This window comes from Microtus oregoni, unplaced genomic scaffold (assembly GCF_018167655.1).
Source record: "Microtus oregoni isolate MIOR12 unplaced genomic scaffold, Mior012 000099F_ref0000060, whole genome shotgun sequence".
Lineage (NCBI taxonomy): Eukaryota > Metazoa > Chordata > Mammalia > Rodentia > Cricetidae > Microtus > Microtus oregoni.
In genome coordinates this window covers 304,786-328,046 of record NW_024544712.1, presented here as the reverse complement: position 1 = coordinate 328,046, position 23,261 = coordinate 304,786, and the positions used below count along the sequence as shown (strand labels likewise).

General features: G+C 36.5%; 1 protein-coding gene across 1 annotated transcript in view; it reads right to left on the bottom strand.

Moving 5' to 3' along the window:
* LOC121443086 (serine/threonine-protein kinase WNK3-like) overlaps positions 1 to 23,261 on the bottom strand; it is a 99,373-nt gene that overhangs the window by 22,096 nt on the left and 54,016 nt on the right. The window contains 7 exon segments of the mRNA XM_041644771.1: positions 5,340 to 6,268; positions 6,818 to 6,955; positions 8,120 to 8,171; positions 8,252 to 8,407; positions 10,453 to 10,569; positions 11,983 to 12,130; positions 14,390 to 14,454. Coding sequence (XP_041500705.1) covers positions 5,340 to 6,268; positions 6,818 to 6,955; positions 8,120 to 8,171; positions 8,252 to 8,407; positions 10,453 to 10,569; positions 11,983 to 12,130; positions 14,390 to 14,454 — 1,605 coding nt within the window.

The window sequence follows — 23,261 nt, the reverse complement described above, 5'->3', positions numbered from 1 at the left end:
TATCAGATCATGTTTGCTATAAAACCATCATCTTCTTGTCCTCCTAACCTCCCCAAACACCCATGATTGCTTGTTGTGTCTAAATGAGTGCTTCCTAAATAATCTGCGGTAATTAATACAAAAACTTAGTGCATAGAACCATAGATCCTTTGGGATGTAAAAATAACTATCCAGCGGTGGTGGCACAGGCCTTTAATCCCTGAATTGGGAGGCAGAGGCTGGCAGATTTCTGTGAGTTCTAGGTCAGCCTGGTCTACAGAGTTCCAGGATAGCAAGGGCTGACACAGAGAAACCCTGTCAAGAAAAAGAAAAAGAAAAAAAGTGGTCACTAATAACAGAGTATTAAAAGTGAATATAAAAAGTATATAGGGGAGGGATGTAGAATTAATCTAAAGGAAGACAGCCTTCCTACATGACAATAAGCACTATTAATACTTAAATCAGAAGTTATCAAAAGGGAAAATTTTGGACTAGAGATGTTCAGTTGATAGAGGGCTTGCCTAGCAAGCACAGTGCCCTGGGTTTGATTCCCAGAACCACACAAGGCATTCATGTACATACATCTGTAATCATAGCACTCAAAAGGTAGAGGTAGATCATTCGTGGTTATGTAGTAAGTATGAGCTCAGCCTAGGATACATGAAAGGTTACCTCAAAAAAAAAAGGTGAAATTTTGAACAATCAGTAAGCAAGTTTCTGAAGTCCTATTTTGGGTTAGCAATATTATCTAAACTAGGAGATAAAAAATTGTAAAAATACTATGTTTCAGAAAGTGCTACACTGATGCCACTGAAATTATAAATGAGATATATATTTCTCATTTATAATAAGCACTTATTTAGACACAAATTATAAATATGTAGTGAATAGAACAAGATATATTTACCATAAATTTTAGTTTCCCTTGTAAAGTGAAATACTCAGACAAAACAACAGCAACAATAAAACTCCAGATCTAGACATAAGAATTTATGAAAGAAAGAAGAAAGGAAGACTGTACTATATGTATGAACTGTCTCAAAAAGACCACATACTCAAATGCTAGATATGAGCAGCAACAAAGAAATCTGGTCAACAAAAAGGATGCTTACAAAATTCCACCCAATCTTTTTCCCATATGTCTTTTCACTGTATTATGTTTTAAAATATCTTTCTACTTAACTGGCCTTCTTTTGATTCCTTGAACAAATATCTACCTGAAAATGTCACTACTATATATTATATATGTCTTTCCCTGATCACTCAAAATGGATAATCTAATTTATCATAGCCCTTAAATTATGTTATTGAAAGACTGTTAAATACTAGAATGTGAACTTCAGAAAAAGAGGTTTTGACTTACTGTTCAATAGACAATTTTTGAATGGAAGATTATACTGGTTGAGGTAAAAAAGAAAGAACAGTCATTCCCTTCTCTCTACACCAAGAAAAAAATACCAGAACACCTACTCCCATAATAAGAATACAAAGAAGAAGTATTTTGGACAAGAGAAAAGTCAGTGAGGGGCAAAGACAATATCTAACAGCCCAGCTGCCTTTATAGACTAGCTACAGCAGTTACCCACCAGGAAGCTTTAAAAAAATGTTAAAATGTATAGCACAAAAAAGTCTGTTTGATGTTTTTCTCACAATTAAAGATACAGTAATTATATAATAGCACATATGTACAGATGAACACAGAATCTTATGGGAGAAATTGAAAAAAAAATGAACACAGAACTAAGAATTAACAAAACTTAAAGAAAACTAACACTGAAAGAAAATACTAAACTCAGTGCTAGAAAGTGGCCTCAGTGGTTAAGGGCAACCAGGTATGGTTCCCAGAACCTATCTAGTGGCTGACAGCTATCTGTAACTCTAGTTTTAGGGTATCAAGCTCCTCTTCTGACCTCTGTGGGCTCCTGCACACACATGGCACATATACATACACATTGGGCATACATATATACACAGTAAATTAAATATAAATATTTAAAAAACAAAGAATGGATTACAGCTATTAGAAATTCAAAAATGCAATCCTTGATGCAAAATGACTAAATAGGACAATATAATCATCTTAAAAATGGAGAAATTATCTCATTACAAAAAGCAAAGGGAGGGGGCTGGAGAGACGGCTCAGAGGTTAAGAGCATTGCCTGCTCTTCCAAAGGTCCTGAGTTCAATTCCCAGCAACCACATGGTGGCTCACAACCATCTGTAATGGGGTCTGGTGCCCTCTTCTGGCCTGCAGGCATACACACAGTCAGAATATTGTATACATAATAAATAAATAAATAAACATTTAAAAAAAAGCAAAGGGAAAAAGAGGAATGCATGATATGAAAAGTTAACATATGAGAAAAATAAGAAATGAACAAATAAAATTTTCTTCATTCACAAATGACAAAATTTTATACATAGAAAACCCAAAGCTGGGCATGGCGGTCCACTCTTTTAATCCCAGCCCTCAGGAAACATAGGAAGATGGATATCTGTGAGTTTTTGGCCAGCCTGGTCTACATAATGAGACCCTGTCTCAAAGAAAAGGTTCAGGGATAGGGAGATGGCTCAGTGGATGAATTGCTATGAAAGTATAAGGAAATGAGTTCAGATCCTCTGAGAAAAATGTCTAGCTACACTAGTCAATCAATGATCCTGCCACAACGGAATATGGTGAAGAGAGATTGAGGACATCTACTGTTAAACTCTGGCCTCGGTGTGTACTCACACACGCACATATGTGCATATACATGCAAACACATCCATAAAAAAAGAGAAAAATAAAATCCAAAAGAACCCACCCAAAACTATTAGGCCAATAAATAGACTCAGAAAAATTCAAGTACACAATCTTAACACATGAAAGTCAGTTATTGTTTGGATGAGTGGCTCACATCTATAATCCCAGTACTATAAAGGTTAAGATAGAAAGAGGTTGAGATAGGAAGATTACTATGAGTTTGAAGCCAAGATAGCCTGGACTACAGAGTGGATGCCTTGTACCAAAAACAAAAACAAAAACCAGTCAGTTGCATTTCTATATGCTAAACAATGAAGAATCCAAAGAGGAATTTGTTATATGTTAAATGTCCTCATCAAAATAATGTTAAAACTTAATCCCCATTGTGAGGCTTTGAGAGTCAGAAACAGGCAGAACCTTTAATAGGTAACAGAGTTATAAGGGGTCCATTCTGTTGAATGGCAAGGTAATGGGTTCCACAGCAGCTTTACGCTACATAGTAAAACACAGTCTTAAAAAGAAAAAACACAAAATTACTAAATCAAGAGAGGAACAAATATATGTATTATTTACAAGTTATTAATGATAATGACCAAAGAAACTACAATAAGAAACTTGTTTAGGAAATGTTAAGTTGTTTAGATTTTACTATTCATCTGAAATTCTTTTGTGCTTACATATTAATTCTATAACTTAAACTACTTTACAAAAATTTAAAAAAAGCAAAACAGCATATATACACAAAGGAATATATGTATATAAATATTACATGTATTTATGTTTATAAAAGGCATAATACATATGCAGAATTATGTTGGTACAAATATTTATACATTAACTAAAATCATATCTGGAAATGCCAACAGTTATGTTTACAGATTTGGGATGTGATAGATTTTATTTTGCACACAAGTATATATTATTTGGATAGCAATGATGACAAAAATTACAGTAGTAAACATTTACAAAGATCATGAGATGGTAAAAAAATTTCAGTTCGTTGACACAGTAATTATGTGCTTTTAGCACAATATTGTTTTGAAGAATATATGTGATATGCATCCAAATAGGGTTTGGAAAAGTAGGGTTAAGAAAAGTCAAGAAGGAAAAGCAGCAAAATTACTAGTGATTACCTCTGTGACTGAACAGGTAGAAAAGGGAAATAGGGCTAGGGGTATGGCTCAGTGATATAGCACTTGCATGGTATGTATTTGATCCCTGAACTTAATAGCCAATACTGAAAAATAAAAAAAAAAGACATGAAAAGAATAAAAATGGAGATATTAAGGTTCCTATATTATATAGGTGGCCAATCTCAACAAAAATCTAAAATCCAAAATCTGAAACTTTCTGAGTACCAACATGATCCTGCTAGTAGTGGAAAATTCCACATCTGACCAACCTCATCTAATGAGTTGCAATTAAAATAAAATGCATTAATAAACTATATAAAATTGTCTACAGTCTCTGTGTATAAATATATAAGAAACAAAAATGAATTCTGTATTTAGATTTGGGTACCAGCCCCAAGATACTCGATCTGGTATTTACAAGTATTCTAAAATTCAGGGAATCTAAAATGTGGAAAACTTGTAATCTTTCCATCTCAACTTTTCTGGGAAAAACTCTTTTTCTTCCTGCTCCTTCTCCTGTTTTTCTGAACTTATTTTTATTTTTCTAATTGAATTTATAAATACTTTCATACATGTTAATAATGAATTCTGATTACTCCACCCCACGTTCTCATTTATCTCCCATCCCTATCAACTCCTCTCCCCCCAACAAGTTCCTTTGCCATGTTCATGTCTTTCCATTTATTTTGTGATCCACTGAGTTTAGCCAGGACCACCTGTGTGATTGTATGTTTGGTACTTTTCACTGGAGCCTGGCGGGTTCACCATGATTACACAACTTAAGACAATGACTGTCCTCTCTCCTACAATTTATCAGAAACAAATAGTTCAGCAGGCAATGGCCAGGATCTATGCGCTCCGCTTACATTCTATTTGTTCTTTTTCAACAAGGTGTCATGTAGTCAAGGCTTGCCTCAAACTTAGTATTAATTGAAGATGATTTTGAACTTCTGATCCTACCACCTCCACCTCCTTGGTGCTAAGATTATGGTATGGGTTACCATGCTTAATTAAATGTTTTACTGTTTAAGGTACTGGGGCAAGCACTCTATCACTGAGCTATATTTCTAGTTCTTTTAGAGGTTGAGAAAAAAGTCGTGGGATTATGGATGATTTTAAAAAATAAGTTAAACACATCAAAATATTAAATTAATACTGTAAAATTGTTATAAGGGAATGGACAACAGTTTTCTTTGTAAATTTTTCTTGTTTTGTTTTTAAAGTTTCCTCTCAAACTGAAATCAAAGTTTATTACACTTATCCTCAAAATAATCTAAAATTATACACAGTGTTTGCAAATTTCAAGCCAACTCACCAGAAGGCTTTCTTAAATAAACTCAAGGCAAATCTGCCATTTCTAAGAAGTTTTGAGTAGCTGCAGCCTAAGTCACAATCTTAAATGGTAGTTACTTTGGAACATTTTAGGAGAGAGGGCATTTCTTTAAATTCCATAAGCAAAGAATAAGAATTAGAAAGATACTCACATGTAAACATAACTCGCTGGGTACAGAAGTTATCACATTCAAGTCTTTTTTGAACACTGATATATTAGCAGGCTGACTTGCAGCTACATTGGACGGAATCTTAGAGCCTGTCTGTTCGAAATTTGGAGATTGTGTGGGACTATCTTGAATCCCACAGTGACTGACAGCTATGATTTCTGGCATTGAATAGGATAGTATATCTTCAGCAGAGGAAGAAAATGGAGAGTCTATGCTTTGAGTATCCTTCTGACTCTCAGGATAAATGCTAGAAATGCTGTGCTCCTGATAGAGCAGGTTTCTTAATTTTTCATCCAGTGTTTTAATTCGGTTGTCTGCAAACTCCATTTTTGGAGGTCGTTCCCCATCTGATTCCAGGACAGTAGCAGGAAGATGTGTAGCTGGTTCAAAGCCAGGAGTCTGAGTGGCAAGGACTGCCTTAGGAGAACTTGTTTCAGTGTTCACTGTGGTTTCTACTTCTTGGGAAATGAACTCTGCATCTATAGTTGGTTGAGGCTTTTGATCAGAAGATACAAATGCTGAAGTTAGAACAACATTATCACCAATCTGAACCGATTCACCAGGATGGGGCAGAAGCACATCAGCCAGAACAGCAGCTTGCTGACATGGATGGGTAGGTATGAACATGCCTGCTTGGCTGGTGAGTGCCTCACATTCAACTGAAACTGGACATACCAAAGTAGCAGAATCATTGGAATGATCAGTAGCTGGTGCCCTTATCTGTCTGTCATCTTCCACTTGACAGTGAATAGTTGGCTGCTCAGTTTCTCCACTAGCACATTCAGAAATATTACCATCAACCACATCCTTGTGTTCTGATTTAGAGGTGAAAATTACATGCTGGCCTGGATTATTCTCTATAGTGAACAATGTGTCCTGTGATATTTCCTGATTACTTGTGTTTCTTGAACCTGGAACAAAACAAAAGAATAGTTAAGTTTTGATGAGTAAAAAGTGTAAACACAAAACTCAAAAGGGACAAGGAAAGCTAGGGTCAAATTAGGACCTATTTAAAAGTACATTTGTAAATGAGACCTAAAACATCACAGAATTCAACAATCAAGAAGAAATGACTTCTTGTTTTTTTTTAAAGATTTATTTATTAATTATGAATACAGTGTTCTGCCCACATATATGCCTCTATGCCAGAAGAGGGCACCAGGTCTTATTATAGATGGTTGTAAGCCACCATGTGGTTGCTGGGAATTGAACTCTGGACCTTTGGAAGAGCAGCCAGTGCTCTTAACCTCTGAGCCATCTCTCCAGCCCCCACTTCTTGGTTTTTTTCCACAAAAACTGAATAAAATGGCCTGTTACATAGCAATATTAATGTCTTCTAAAATGCTCATGAAAACTTTCATAAGCATAAAATACTCCTAAAAACAAATTAATAAATACAGTCTGTAATTTTTAACCATATCATCCAAGTCCATAGAAATCTGGCAGACAATAAAGCTTACTAGAAAATGGATGTAGCCCAGGAACTGTAGCCACAGAAGGCTGAAGGGAAGGAGGAGACTGTGCCTCACGATGTTTTATAGTTTGGTTGATACAAAACCGCCACCAACCAACTGGGGATGACTGAGGAACTGATTCATCTGGAGAAAGAATTATTAACAAATTATACACATAGAAAATGTCAGTGTGTTCATATTAAATAAAGAAATCAAGTTAAAAATTAGCTTGTGTTGCATTTCCACTTTCAAGAGAACAAGGATAATTATAAGTCATAAGAGTAACATCCCAACCTTGACAAACAGTTTACAGAACTAAATATAAGATATATATTAATAGTAACCAGAAGCAAAGCACTACATTTAAATAACTGGGTCATAGTTTCTCCATTCAAATCTACAGTTGTTGTTTTGCAACCTGATTATGGTTGTGCCTAAGTGATATCATGGTGGTATACAAGCATTAAAATTTAGAGAACTATAGACCAGAAAAAAAAGAGAAGTAAATCTAGCTTATGACAATATAAAAGTAAAGTAAGACAAATCCCTATATCTGTAACTTTCTCAAGTAATTTTCTTTGGAACTTTACCTTACGTTGTCAGTCAGACACTTGCTCAGATTTCTGCTAAGATACAGATGTACTCTGGCAACCTAATACAGTTTAACTAAATTTCAGGATAATGGTATCTGCTTCCATTATTTCCACACCACCTTTTGCTTCTTCATGCTATGTAAATTCCTTCAGATGTCTTCATGATGCTATGGTTCATCTCCCCCTCCCAGACACTCTTAATATACCCATGACCAGGGCTAAGAAGAATGAAGAGATAAAGTTGTCAGAAAAGAAAACAGAAAAACCCTAATTTTAGTTTCTGGAAGTTTATCTGGTGTCTGATTTACAAAGTTATCAGTGACCAGAACTGGTAGAAGTATTATCATCAGTGAAATAGTCAAGTTCTGAATGACTATTAAAATATGAGGCACAGATTTTAGTTAGGATACTTTTGTCCATCTCATGTCAAAGTAAACAAATTAGCAGTTAAGATTCAAATAGGCTGTCAAAGTCTTCAGCATTGTCACTTCCTTTTCTGGTAACATACCATGTAACAACTCAGAAGTAAATTACTCAGATAAAGAATCAATAATTTTTTTTAAAATTTATGGGCTATAAATTTTTTTCAAGTGTGGAAAAACAATTTATTATCAAATTAATTTATTGGTTAATATCTTTATCTATGAAACTATATCAAGACACCAAAATGCCTTTTTGCAAAAGCCAAATGGTAAATTTTATTAAATATACTTACTGCTGGTTTGAGTGGATGCAGAATTTATCAGTACTTGTTCAGATGATCCTGTCTGAAATAAAAATGAACAGGTAAATAATGATATTCATGACAAAGTCCCCAAATGGCCTTATTACTTAAAAGTGCTCTTACTTGGTTACTATTGGATTCCAAGGCAACAGAGTCAACACCAATAGATTTTTCTGCAGCTGAGTGGACATGAAGGATCTCCTGGGCTTGACCTACAATAGCCCTCAATTCTTCTACAAATTTTTCTTTCTCATTTTCCAGCACAAAGTTATCTTCAACCTGCCATCAAGTAAAAGCCAATGTATTCATGAGAATACATTTATTTTCTTCAAAATTATAATATTTTCATGGTGAATTCCAAAGGATCAAAACAAAGTATGTGCCACAAAAATAATTAAGACCAGTTATAAACAGTTTCATAACGCATTCAAATATTCTGAGATCACTGATATTTATCAGAAAAAGTCACTATACTTTGAAATATCCTGAATTTATAAATTGGCTGCAATTTCAACTGAACAATGTGCACAGAATGTAAGACCTTGGAACACTAAGTCCTAAAAAGGTATCTTCATCAAGTCCCTTTCATCAGGGCTCAGGAAGCAGAAAGATAAGACCCATAAGGGATGGATGACACCAAGAAAACAGTGTCTTACAGACAATAGGACTGACACACATAAGAACTAACAGAGATGGTGGCAGCATGCACAGGGCATGCACAGGTCCAAGACAGATGGTGTGGCAGCACTGAGAGGGGGAAGTGGACACAAGCCCATATGACAACCAAGAAGCTATTTCCAAACTGACATCCACTTACAAAGGAAAGATTAGTTTTCTCCAACAGTTTCACTGGGTATATCAACCACACTTAAGGGTAGGACCCACACCTAGTAGTAGATAGGCAACACCAAAAACACAATGATATTTTATATCTTTTTTGTCGTCCCACATTGCTTTATTTGGGCATTTTTTGTTTTGTTTTGTTTTGTTTGGAAGACAGGCTCTTTTGACATAATCATGGCTGTCCTAGAATTCACTATGAAGATCAGGCTGACCTCAAACTCACAGATATCAGCCTGCTTCTTCCTTCAAGTGCTAGAACTAAAGACATAAAAGAAAAGCACTATTCTAAGCCTAATTATTAAAATCTATTAAAAAGTAAATATGGGTCAGGGTAAATGACAAAGTTGGTAAAGTGCCTTATGTGCAAGAATGGGAACCTGAGTTTGACTCTCTGGTATCCATAAAAAAGTCAGGATTGGGGGGCTGGAGAGATGGCTCAGCAGTTACGAGCACTGGCTGCTCTTCCAGAGGTCCTGAGTTCAATTCCCAGCAACCATATGGTGGCTCACAGCCATCTGTAATGAGATCTGGTGCCCCCTTCTGGTGTGCAGGTGTAAATGGAAGGAATGTTGCATACCTAATAAATAATAAATAAATCTTTTAAAAAAAGAAAAAAAGAGAAAAAAAAGTCAGGATTGGTAGTGTGCATCTGTAATCCCTGCGCTGAGGACAGGTTTAGGGGTGATGGAGACAAGAAGATTTCTAAAACTCACTGGTTAGCAAGTCTAGCTGAATCAATGAGCTCCAGAGTCAGTAAAACACAAAATGAACACAATGATGTTTGACACCTTTTTTGTCTCACATTTCTGAGTAGGTATGGGTGAATGTACCCAAACACATACTTGCACATATATGATATTCATAAACACTACACTCACACTTATCATAAAGAAATAAAGTGGACAGCAGTTGAGGAGGTCACCCAATGTCCTCTGTACTTCATGTACATACCTATATAAACATGTACATACACCACACACAATGTATTCACACATTAAAAAAAATAAAACTAAATGTACTGAAAAACATAACTTGAATACTTTTGGGCAGAATGTTAGATACATTAAAATTATCTAGGTGGCCTGATTCTGATTTAATCAGGGGCCTATGCAATGAGATTATCATTTAAAGCTTATAATATTATTTAAACATATAGACAGAGATTAAAACATAGTGATCTAAAAACCAACAAAACAAAAAGTACCCAAAACCTCATATTTCCTCAGATAACTACAGTAAAACCAGAGGAAATGCAGTAATTTATCCCTGATAATCACTTTTTTCTGTGCAAATTAGAAAAAAACTACAAAAATAATTTTAAAAAAAAAAGAGAAAAAAGAAAAAAACTGTACACATTCTATCACGAGATGGGTGTAAATGAATGAGTGAAGAGAAAACAGAGGGAAAACCAAATGGGATGAGAAAAAGGAGAGAGAATAATTCCACTAAGGGGAAAAATAGTACTGTCTTACTATACTGACCATATAGTCTGCAATATCTTCAGGTGCATCACCATCGACATCAAACTTGAAAGTGACCATCTTGTTGTTGTGTGTTTCTAGTTGACACTCCACCATGTTGTCTCCAGAGACTGATACCTAAGTACATACATTTAACCAGTTTAAGAGAAGCTGTCTTAGCTGGGGATGGAACACAGTTGGAAGAGTGCTTGCCTAGCATGCACAAAGCCCTGAGTTCCATCCCCAGCATCACATAAACCAATCATGGTAGTACACATCTGTAATCTCAGTACTTGGGAAGTGAAAGCAGGATTAGAAATTCAAAATTATCCTTGACTATATAGTAAGTTTGAAGTAAGCCTAAGCTATTATCAGACCCTGTCTAAAAACAATAAAAATGAAAATAAAATAAAAACATTTTGAGGGCAGTGGTGATAAATGCCTTTAATCCCAGAACTAGGGAGGCAAAGACTGGTGGACCTCTGTGAGTTCAAGGTCAGCCTGGTCTACAGAGCAAGTTCCAGGACAGGCCCCAAAGATACAGAGAAACCCTGTCTCAAAAATCCACCCCCAAAAACAAACAAATAACAGAAAAAAACCCCACAAAACAACAACAACAAAAACATTTTATAAGGAGTAACTAGATAAGCTTATATACAACATATTCAGCAACTTAAAGAAAGAATGGGAAAAAGGATGATTAAATTATATCTCTGTATAAGGGACTATGTATTACAGACATTTAAAATATATTATTCAAATTATTTACTGGCATCAGAAACATGTACATAATATATTGAGCTTTCAAAAAGAAGTGATATAAAACTGTATGTAAGTTTTATAATCCTACTGAAACATATATCATATTGGTTAGAGATACAGGCTTTAAATTCTGATCTGGCTGCAGATCTGACTCCAGCATTTGGTAGTTGAATGATTTTATGCAAATTACTTCTCTGGTGTGAGCATCTATATTTGTGAGATGGGCATACTATTTATCATATAAGGCTTTTGGAGGGTCATGATAATAATAAGTACATAATATCTGGGACACCTGCCGGGCGATGGTGGCGCACGCCTTTAATCCCAGCACTCGGGAGGCAGAGGCAGGCGGATCTCTGTGAGTTCGAGACCAGCCTGGTCTACAAAGCTAGTTCCAGGACAGGCTCCAAAGCCACAGAGAAACCCTGTCTCAAAAAACCAAAAAAAAAAAAATCTGGGACACCTATCACAAAATAATTCAATATATTTTTGCTAATATTAATGTCTCTGATAATTACTCAAATTAAATGTAAAACACTGCACATACACATAGATGAAAACTAAAAATATAGAAGGAATAAGCTCTGATTCATGGTTATAGGGATTTTAAGTTCTTCCTTTTATTTAACCCACAATTTCCAAGTTTAATAACTACAATGTAATGTTCTCATCAGAAATTTTGAATGGAATTTACAGAAGGTTTCATAATATTCTGAATTTACTTCATTCACTGCATTTACAGCACTGTTCCTCCCTGAGTCTCCAAGGCTCTAAAACATACACACTGACCTGAAGGACAATAAGCTGAAATTTAGTCCCCTTCTCTGGTCGGGGACAGGAGGCTCTTCTCTGTTTGATCCGATCCTGTTTGCCATTTCCATTTGGGTTATCAGGGTTATTAGTGTTTTCTTTCATAGTTGTCACATCTTGATTCAAGCTAGTGATTTAAAAAAAAGGTAACTCATTCCAATAATGATCATAAAAATCTATAGAAAATTTAAGATTATAACCACTCGGAAGGCAGAGGCAGGTGGATCTCTATGAGTTCGAGGCCAGCCCGGTCTACAAGGGCTAGTTCCAGGACAGGTTCTAAAGCTACAGAGAAACCCTGTCTCGAAAAAAAAAACCAATAATAATAATAATACACATAAGTACAAGTAGTATAAGATTACACATTAATGCTCATGGGGCAAAGGACATAACTCAGAGGTACAGTACTTGTGTAGCATATACAAGGTCTGGGTTTCATCCCAAGCAAGCCCTTCCAATACAACCTTCTCCTGGAGTTCTTAAAAAATAGAGAAGTGGGGCTGGAGAAATGGCTCAGCGGTTAAGAGCATTGCCTGCTCTTCCAAAGGTCCTGAGTTCAATTCCCAGCAACCACATGGTGGCTCACAACCATCTGTAATGAGATCTGGTGCCCTCTTCTGGCCTGCAGACGTACACACAGACAGAATATTGTATACATAATAAATAAATAAATAAATAAATATTTAAAAAAATAGAGAAGTGGCAGCAATAGGTAATAATCATTAGAGGATAAAAAAGATATAATTTTAGCTCATGAAGTAACAATTTACATAATCAAAAGTTTCCTTAAAATACTAGTTTAAGACTAGAGTGCTGGTTCAATGTTAAAAAAAAAAACATTTACTAGCTCTTGCAAGGACCTGGGATCAATTCCCAGCCCCCACATGTGAAGCCACAGTGCACAACTGTCTTTAATTCTAGTTCCACTGAGTTCAATGCCTTCTTCTGACCCCTATGGGCAACAAGTACACATGTGGGGCAAATACATATATGCAGAACACTCAGAAGCCTAACAAAATAAATCTAAAATATAGCTTTTGGAACAAAATGACAGAAACTCAACTTTTCTTGCTCATTTCCCCCAAGTACAACTTTAAAAGTTCTAGAAATAATAAACTAGACAATCACAAGAGCTAACCAAGACTGAAAAAATAAAAGACTATATAAGAACCCTAAAGACTTGAAAAACAAACAAACAACAGCAGCTTGACATCTCCCAATTATCTATCCATGACAGAAGGCTATCAATCTCAGTCTCATATATCCACAGTACATCCACAAAAGAAACTCAAACCTAATGTCTCCTGACTCTAGCCCATTAGCCAAAGATAGATTCCTTCTTTCCTAGGAGAACTGGGAAGAGCCTCATCAACAGAATATGGACTAGATTTCCAAGAGGAAAACTCTACCCATGGTAGTACCCAATGGTGTCAGGTGAACAAAGCAGACCAGAATAGTACAAGGACTCTAAAACTAAATTTTCATTGGAACCACAGCCTGTTAAAGAGTGAGCCAGAACACATGCAATTAAACACAGGGAATGTTTAAGAAAACAGAAGATTTAATTAGAATCTATACTATCCTAACATAATGCCTAAAATATAGAAATAAAAATCAAATTCTAGTCTTACCAAAAATGAAACAAATTAAAAAACAAATACCCAGGAAAATCATAACTTGAATGCAGAAAGACAATCAACAGACATAAACTTCTAAGATAAATCATAAATTGAAATTGTCAGACAAGTCATAATCAAAATGATTCAGTGGACTAGAGTGCAGCTCAGTGATAGAGCACTTGCTTAGTATGCACAAAGTCCTGGGTTTAGTCCCCAGTGCAAAGGAAAAAGAAATTAAAAATGGAAAGGAAAGCCAACTTCAGCAAAAGACTGAGTGGTAATGTGCTCATGTAGCATGTGGAAGGACCCACTAATGAAAAGAATAAAAACAAAACAAAACTTCAACAGGCAACTGCAACTGCATTTGAAGCAAATGAGAAAAATAAAGTCAATGAGAAATAGAAGATTAAAAAAGAATCAAATGGAAATTATAGGACTAAACATAGAATCACAGAAATAAAACTTCACTGAATGGGAAAAAATGGTAGAATATACAGGACATAGAAAAGAATCAATAAATTTAAAAAATAATAGAACTTACCCAATTTGAATAATATGTAGAAAAGATTATCTTAAAACTACCAATAATGCAATTACTTATCTTGCTATCATCACTAAATACTTAAGGAATAAAATTCATCACAATTTTATCAATCCTATACAAATACAAGAATAAAAGATTACTTTATTCAAGGGACTTTAAGCATACAATGATATGTGTTAGCATGCTACCACTGATTTCTAGGTATGAAGATGATGATACTTACCTTGGAACAAAATCTGGATTTTGAAGAGCTGCTTGTTGTTCAGCTCCTACTGGTTGGGACACAGGCTGTAAAGGGAGCAGTAATAACACCTATTATGGTAACTGCAAAGTTTATGCTAAGACATAATTTGCTACTTCAAAAACCTCATTGTTATATTTCATTTTTTAACTTTGTAAATAATGTAAAATGTCTTTATTATCCAATGCCTATATCAATCCTAATACTGACATTAATACATCAAGTATCTCTTACTCAAGGCTTTGTCATTAAAAGTTAACAACAGTGTTTCGGAAGGTGTGGTGGTGCACTCCTTTTAATCTCAGCATTCCAAAGGTGGATCTCTCTGAGTTGGAGATCAGCCTGTTGTATAAAATGAGTTTCAGGCCAGCCAAAGCTATACAGTAAGATCCTGTCTTAAAAAGTTATAAATAAATACCTCTTAATACTTTTAATTCTTGTTTTATTATTACAGAGAACAGATGAATCCTGAGTTACTGCAATTCCATAAGAAAATAAATCAATGAATAAAATGTTTCTCAGGAAATTGGGAATCAGCCCACCTCAGGATCCAGCAATACCACTCTTGGGAATATACCAAAGATATGCCCAATCATACTACAAAAGCATTTGTTCAACTATGTTCGGAGCAGCATTATTTGTAATAGCCAGAACCTGGAAACAACCTAGATGCCCCTCAATGGAAGAATGGATAAAAAAAGTGTGGAACATGTACACATTAAAGTACTACTTAGCGGTAAAAAACAATGACATCTTGAATTTTGCGTGCAAATGGATGGAAATAGAAAACACTATCCTGAGTGAAATAACCTAGACCCAAAAAGATGAATATGGTATGTACTCACTCATTAGTAGACTCTAGCCATAAACAAAGGACATTAAGCCTATAGTTCACAAGCCCAGAGAAGCCAAATAACAAGGTGAACCCAAAGAAAAACATATATAGATCCTCCTGGAAATTGGAAGCAAACAAGATTGCCAGGCAAAAGTTGGGAGCATGGGGGTGGGGGTAGGGGTGGGATTGGACGAAGGGGAGAGGGGGAGAGGGAAAGAAGGGAAAGTCTAGGGAGAGCTTGTGGGAAAGGGAGGGTGGAGATGGAGGAAGGGCAGATATAGGAGCAGGGAAGAAGATATCTACATTAAGGGAGCCATTTTAGGGTTGGCAAGAGACTGGGCTCTAGAGGGGATCCCAGGTGTCCACGGGGATGTCCCCAGCTAGGTCCCTGGGCAGCAGAGTAGAAGGTGCCTGAACTGTCCTTGCCCCACTATCACGCTGATGATTATCTCAAATATCACCATAGAATCTTTGTCCAGCGACAGATGGAGATAGAGACAGAGACCCTCATCAGAACAACGGACTGAGCTCCCAAAGGTCCAGTTGAAGGGCAGAAGGAGGGAGAAGACAAGCAAGGAAGTCAGGAACGGGAGGGGTTGTTCCACCCACTGAGACAGTGTGCCTGTTCTAAGGGGAGCTCACCAAATCCAGCTGGACCAGGACTGAACGAGCATGTGATCAAATCGGAATCTGATTGTGGCTGACAATGGGGGCTGACTGAGAAGCCATTGATAAAGGCCCTGGGACTTGTTTTTACTGCATGTACTGGCTTTTTGGACCCTAGTCTATTTGGATGCACAGCTTCCTAGACCTGGATGTAGGGGGGGAGGTCCTTGGACTTCTCACAGGGCAGGGTTCCCTGCCCTCTGGCAAATCGAATCCAAGAACACATCAGAACCATCATCCACCATGATCAAGTCTGCTTCATCCCAGAGATGCAGGGATGGTTCAACATACGAAAATCTGTCAACATAATCCACCATATAAACAAACAGAAAAATACAAACCAAATGATCATCTAATTAGATGCTGAAAAAGCTTTTGACAAAATACAACATCCCTTCATGATAAAGGTCTTGGAGAGAGTAGGGATACAAGAAACATACCTAAACAAAATTAAGGCAATATACAGCAAGCCAAGAGCCAACATTAAACTAAAGGAAGAGAAACTCCCAGCGATTCCACTAAATCAGGAACAAGACAAGGTTGTCCACTTTCTCCATATCTATTCAATATAGTTCTTGAGGTATTAGCTAGAGCAATAAGACACCAAAAGGAGATCAAGGGGATATAAATTGGAAAAGAAGAAGTCAAACTCTCATTGTTTGCTGATGATATCATAGTTTATATAAGTGATCCCAAAAATTCTACCAAGGAACTTCTACAACTCATAAAAACTTTCAGTAATGTAGCAAGATACAAGATTAATTTGAAAAAAATCAGTAGCCCTCCTGTACACAGATGATAAATGGGCTGGGAATCAAATCAGTGAGACAACACCTTTCACAATAGCCACAAATAGCATAAAATATCTCAGAGTAACTCTAACCAAACAAGTGGAAGACTTATAGGACAAGAACTTTAAATCTTTCAATAAAGAAATTGAAAAAGAAACCAGAAAGTTGAAAGATCTCCCATGCTCTTGGGTAGGCAGAATTAACATAGTAAAAATGGTAATCTTACCAAAAGCAATCTACAGATTCAATGCAATACCCATCAAAATTCTTCACAGACATCGAAAGAATGGTACTCAGCTTCATGTGAAAAAGCAAAAAAAAAAAAAAAAAAAAAAAAAACCAACCCAGGATAACCAAAACAATCCGGTACAATAAAGGAACTTCTGGAGGCATCACAATCCTTGACTTCAAACTCTACTACAGAGCTACAGTACTGAAAACAGCCTGGTATTGGCTTAAGAACAGACACGAGGACCAACGAAACCAAATAGAAGACCTGGATATCAATCCACACACTTTTGAACACCTGATTTTTGACAAAGAAGCAAAACATATCAAATGGAAAAAAGAAAGCATATTTAACAAATGGTGCTGGCATAACTGGATATCAACATGTAGAAGAATGATAACAGACCCATATCTATCACCATACACAAAACTCAAGTCCAAATGGATCAAAGACCTCAACATAAAGCCAGCCACACTGAACCTTATAGAAGGGAAAATGGGAAGTACACTTGAACACATTGGCACAGGAGATCACTTCCTAAATATAACCCCAGCAGCACAGACACTGAGAGAAACAATCAATAAATGGGACCTCCTGAAACTGAAAAGCTTCTGTAAAGCAAAGGACATGGTCAACAAGACAAAACGATGACAGCCTACAGAATGGGAAAAGATCTTCACTAACCTCACATCAGACAGAGGTCTGATCTCCAAAATATACAAAGAACTCAAGAAATTGGACACCAAAAGATCACATAATCCAATAAAAAAATGGAGTACAGACCTAGAGAACTCTCAACAGAGTAATCTAAAATGGCTGAAAGAAACTTAAGGAAATGCTAAACATCGTTAGTCATCAAAGAAATGCAAATCAAAACAACTCTGAGATTCCTTCTTACACCTGACTCTAGAGGGGTTCCTAGGGGTCCAGAGAGATGTCCCCAACTAGGTCCTTGGGCAGCTGAGGAGAGAGAGCCTGAAATGGCCCGATCCTAAAGCCATACTAATGAATATCTTACATCACCATAGAACCTTCATCTGGCGATGGATGGAGATAGAGACAGACACCCACACTGGAGCACTGGACTGACCTCCCAAGGTCCAAATGAGGAGCAGAAGGAGTAGAACATGAGCAAGGAAGTCAAGACCTCAAGGGGGGCACCCACCCACTGAGACAGTGGGGCTGATCTAATGGGAGCTCACCAAGGCCAGCTGGACTGGGACTGAATAAGCATGGGATGAAACCGGACTCCCTGAACATGGTGGACAATGAGGGCTGCTGAGAAGCCAAGGACAATGGCACTGGGATTTGATCCTACTGCATGTAATGACCTAGCCTGTTTGGATGCTCACCTTCCTAGACCTGGATGGAGGGGGTCAGGGCACCCTGACTGCTCTTTGGACTGGAGAGGGAGGGGGAGGGGAGTGGGACGTGGGGAGTGGGCGGAGTGGGGAGGTGGAAATTAAAAAAAAAAAGAATGGCCAAGATCAAAAACACTGATGACAACTTATGCTGGAGAGGTTGTGGGGAAAAGGGAACACTTCTGCATTGCTGATGGGAATGCAAGCTGGTACAACCCCTTTGGATGTCAGTGTGGCAATTTCTCAGAAAATTAGGAAACAACCTTCCTCAAGACCCAGAAATACCACTTTTGGGTATATATCCAAAGGATGCTCAATCGTGCCACAAGGACAGGTACTCAACTGTGTTCATAGCAGCATTGTTTGTCATAGCCAGAACCTGGAAACAACCTAAATACCCCTCGATTGAAGAATGGATAAGGAAAATGTGGTACATTTTCACAATGGAGCACTACACAGCAGAAAAAATAACGACATCTCGAATTTTTTAGGAAAATGGATGGAGCTAGCAAACATTATTTTGAGTGAGGTAACCCAGACACAGAAAGACAATTATCACATGTACTCACTCATAAGTGGTTTTTAAACATAAAGCAAAGAAAACCAGCCTACAAAACACAATCCCAGAGAACTTAGACAACAATGAGGACCCTAAGAGAGCCATACACAGATCTAATCTACAAGGGAAGTAGAAAAAGAGAAGATCTCCTGAGTAAATTGGGAGCATGTAGACCTTGGGGGAGGGTTGAGGGGAGGGGAGAGGCAGGGAGGGGAGCAGAAAACAACATAGAGCTCAATAAAAAAGACTATAAAAAAACATTAAAAAAAACCCTACTTACCCCTACCACACAAATTAGAAAATAAAGCTAAAGAACTGTTTAATATTAAAACAAACTTTTAAAAAGGCTCATAGATTTCTAATAATTATATGAGAAGATATTCATTGTCATTGCTTGTCCAGAAAATGCAAGTAGGTCAGAAAGATGGCTCAGTGGGTAAACGTACTTGCTGCAAAACCTGCTATCCAAGTTCAATCAATGTCTAGGACCAACATGGTGGAAGGAGAGAACCAACTCCCCAGGTTGTCCTCTGACCTCCATACATGCACATGCATGAGCGTGCACACACACAACTAAATGTAATCAACAATCAAAATTAAAACTGCATTATTTCAACACACCTATGACAGCAGCTGAAATTTAAGAGAATGACAGTAAATAGTGTTTATAAGGATATAGAGCAGACAGAAGTCTCACACGCTGCTGATGTGAATGGGTTTTTAAATAACTGCTTTAGAAGAATTTTCAAACATAATCTAGTGCAACTAAATATACATTTAACCTGTAATCAAGCAATCCCAAACCTAGGTATATATGTAAGAGAAATGAGTACATATATTTACCAGAAAATGTACAGAAAGGTTAACTGACATTAGCATTACACAAATCAATAGTCTACCTTCATACAGATGTAGCTAGGGGTGATGGCGTAGCTCAGTGGTACTATGTACAAGGTGACCAGTTCAACCTCAACACTCATAAGGTTGTAGGGGGTAACAAAGGTCAAATAAAAATAAACAATTCCGCTGATTTCATGAATGAAAAAGTAGCAAAACAGGCCAATAAAAAATTTCTCATGAGTTTTTACAAATAAATATACAACTCAATATACTAGAATGTATATTTATCCATTAAAATAATACATAACATTGTAGAGACAACATTTTAACATGGAAGCCAGGGATGCGGCCCAGCATTGAGGAACAGATTAGATAACCAGAAAGCTACCCTAGTACTAACAGCTCCATGATTTAAAATTCTGCTAGGATTTGTATGTGGCACAGTCCTTAGACTCAACAGTCAATTCAATACCAGTTATTTCTTCATGAGTGGGTCCAGATTAAGGTTCAAGGCACATTTCACTGAATCTACACTCGACAATTCTATCAAATTTTCCTGATTCCACTACATTTCTATAAAGTGCCAGGCCTTAAGACTTGTGTATGTATATTACAACAAGAATGTCATCACCCAGAAAGACTCACTGAGCCCATTAGCAACTGTTTCACTGAGCCTAATAACTATGTCAACAAAGTACAGTAAGATAAGCGTCTCTCTCTGACTCAAGCGTAAGCTGAAAACATGCAAAAGGAAAAAATGACTAATTTTAAATAAGTACAACCTTATTGGTCTGTATAATGTTACGTGTGTGGGTGTGGTTTCATGGCTAACCATTTGGTATTGGATAATCAACTGATGTACTTTCCCTGGAGAAGACCTTTTCTCTTGCTCTCAGCATTCCTTAGTTTCCTGTAATTCTTTGTGTAGGGTTGAAGTCCATGTATACACACGTACATATATGTATGTAATGACAATTAATGAAAGAGTTCACAAATTTGAAAAAGAACAAGAAGGGGTATGTAAGAAAAAGAGCACTCAATGGAAGACATAGAAACGATGACCTTGACAGTTTTATACTTATGGGGAAAAACAGAGAAGTGTGGGTGAAAGTAAGATTCTGTCATGACAGACAAACTAGTGTATGATAATTAACAATGGCAAAAAATGCCACTGCCAACAGAAATCAAGAATAGAAAACGTGAGAATATTCTTGTTAGGCTAGCTACTTCTGGTGAGTCATGTTCCAGCGATTTTGAAACAGACTTTTGTTCCTCTGAAAAAGAAATCTGGAAGGGACCTAATTCACACTTCAATTATTAAATAAAACAATTTCAAATATAGTATTATATTAATCATTCATACAAAATGTTCATACACTGCTGGAGGTACAGCTTAGCGGTAGGGTGCTTGCCTAGCATGTACATGGTCCTGGGTTTAATCTACAACACCAAAAAAGTCTGTGTGTAAGATGTTTAAAAACAAAGAACAAACATTTAAATGTCATAAATTAGAGTCCTTTTATAAAAAGTTCATTCTTCTGAAATTGGCAAATACATCTTTTTATGTCCAATAACACGCAGTATTGTTTAATCAAATTCCAGACAGATATTGGAAAATCTTGTGTGTGTGTGTGCAATAGAAAAGTCCTTAGTAAATGATGGACACTAAGTAATTACAGAGATATTTATATTGAACAAAATTTATCAATTTAACAAAATACTTGCCGGGCGGTGGTGGTGCACGCCTTTAATCCCAGCACTTGGGAGGCAGAGGCAGGAGGATCTCTGTAAGTTCGAGACCAGCCTGGTCTAGAAGGACTAGTTCCAGGATAGGAACCAAAAAAGCTACGGAGAAACCCTGTCTCAAAAATTAAAAAAAAAATACTTATAGCAACTTTAACTATGGTTCAATAATTCTAGAAAACATCAATGAACTCATTTGTCAAAGAATCTTTACAAATGTAAAGGAATACTTCTCATTAATACTCAAAACTTACTATTCATATTAAAGATAAGTATTCAAGGATATAGAGTTGGGGCATATATTTTAATCACAAAGCACAAACTTTATTAAACAAAATTCATAATGGTGATGAATTCTACAGATGCAACGAATGTGCAAACCCTTTAACTATTACATAACTTTTAATAGACACCAAAGAATCCACAAAAACCAAGGTAAAGCCTTTCACCAGTATTCAAATCTTAGGAAACATCACAAAATGCACAGGGAAGAGAGAACTTACTGAAGAATGTGGCAAAGCCTTTAACCAGTTAAATATTATGAAACACTAGAGGATTCATATGAGAGAAAGCACACAACTGTAAAATATGTGGCAAAGTCTTTCATCATTTTTCATAGCTTACTGATACCAGAATTCATAACAGAGAGAAGTCCTATAAAAAACTTTAACTAAAATCCAAATCATTTTTAAGATTTATTTATTTATTATGTATACAGTGTTCTATCTGCATGTATGCTACCAGACCAGAAGAGGGCACCAGATCTCATTATAGATGGTTGTGAGCCACCATGTGGTTGCTGGGAATTGAACTCAAGACCTCTGGAAGAGCAGGCAGTGCTCTTAACCCCTGAGCCATCTCTCCAGCCCCTCCAAATCATTTTTTACTTCAGAGTTCACACTGGATTCAACCTTTATACACACAATCACTATAGGAAGATCTTTGTCCAAAATGTACACCAGTGACAAAATATCTATACTAGGGAAATAATTCTTTAGAAATATAAGGAGGGTAGTAAAGCTTTTATTTATATATTAGATCTTACTAGAGAAAACCCTAGAAGAATAGAAGAAAGTAGGACAAAACCTTTAATTATTGCTTCAAATTTACTATACATTCTTTAGTTGGTACAATGGAAATAATCAAATCCTTACATATATGGCAGGTATTTCATTTCTGAAATGATATATTTTTATCATATATCCAAAGTTATTAAATTCTCCACTCTTAAAAACTGGAGAACACACCATTTCCACATAGATAGCTGTATGAAAAGAATGAGAGCCCTTTCTGAATTTGTAATCTGTATCTTTTCAGAGACCAAGACTGGCTTTCCAAATACCTTATTCATATCATATGTTTTTTTATACTAAGAAATGAATATTTCAGGCCGGGCAATGGTGGCGCACGCCTTTAATCCCAGCACTCGGGAGGTAGAGGCAGGCGAATCTCTATGAGTTCAAGACCAGCCTGGTCTACAAGAGCTAGATCCAGGACAGGCTCCAAAGCCACAGAGAAACCCTGTCTTGAAAAACCAAAAAAAAAAAAAAAAAAAAAGAAATGAACATTTCATAAGAAAGATAGTGCCAACATGTATTCGTAGACTTTATTACAGAGTTGATTATTTACTGGCCTGACAATAACTCATTAATCCTAATAGGAGCCTTGTTCTTCCCTGCTGCTTCGCACCAAGGGATTCCTCAAAATCTCACTGGGCGAACCTTTGAAACAATTTCCCATCTATTTCTTTTAGGTGTTCCACCAGTTAAAAAAAGGGTACATGACTTCAGAGTAGGTGATTTGAATCCTAATTGCAATTAATCTCAACCA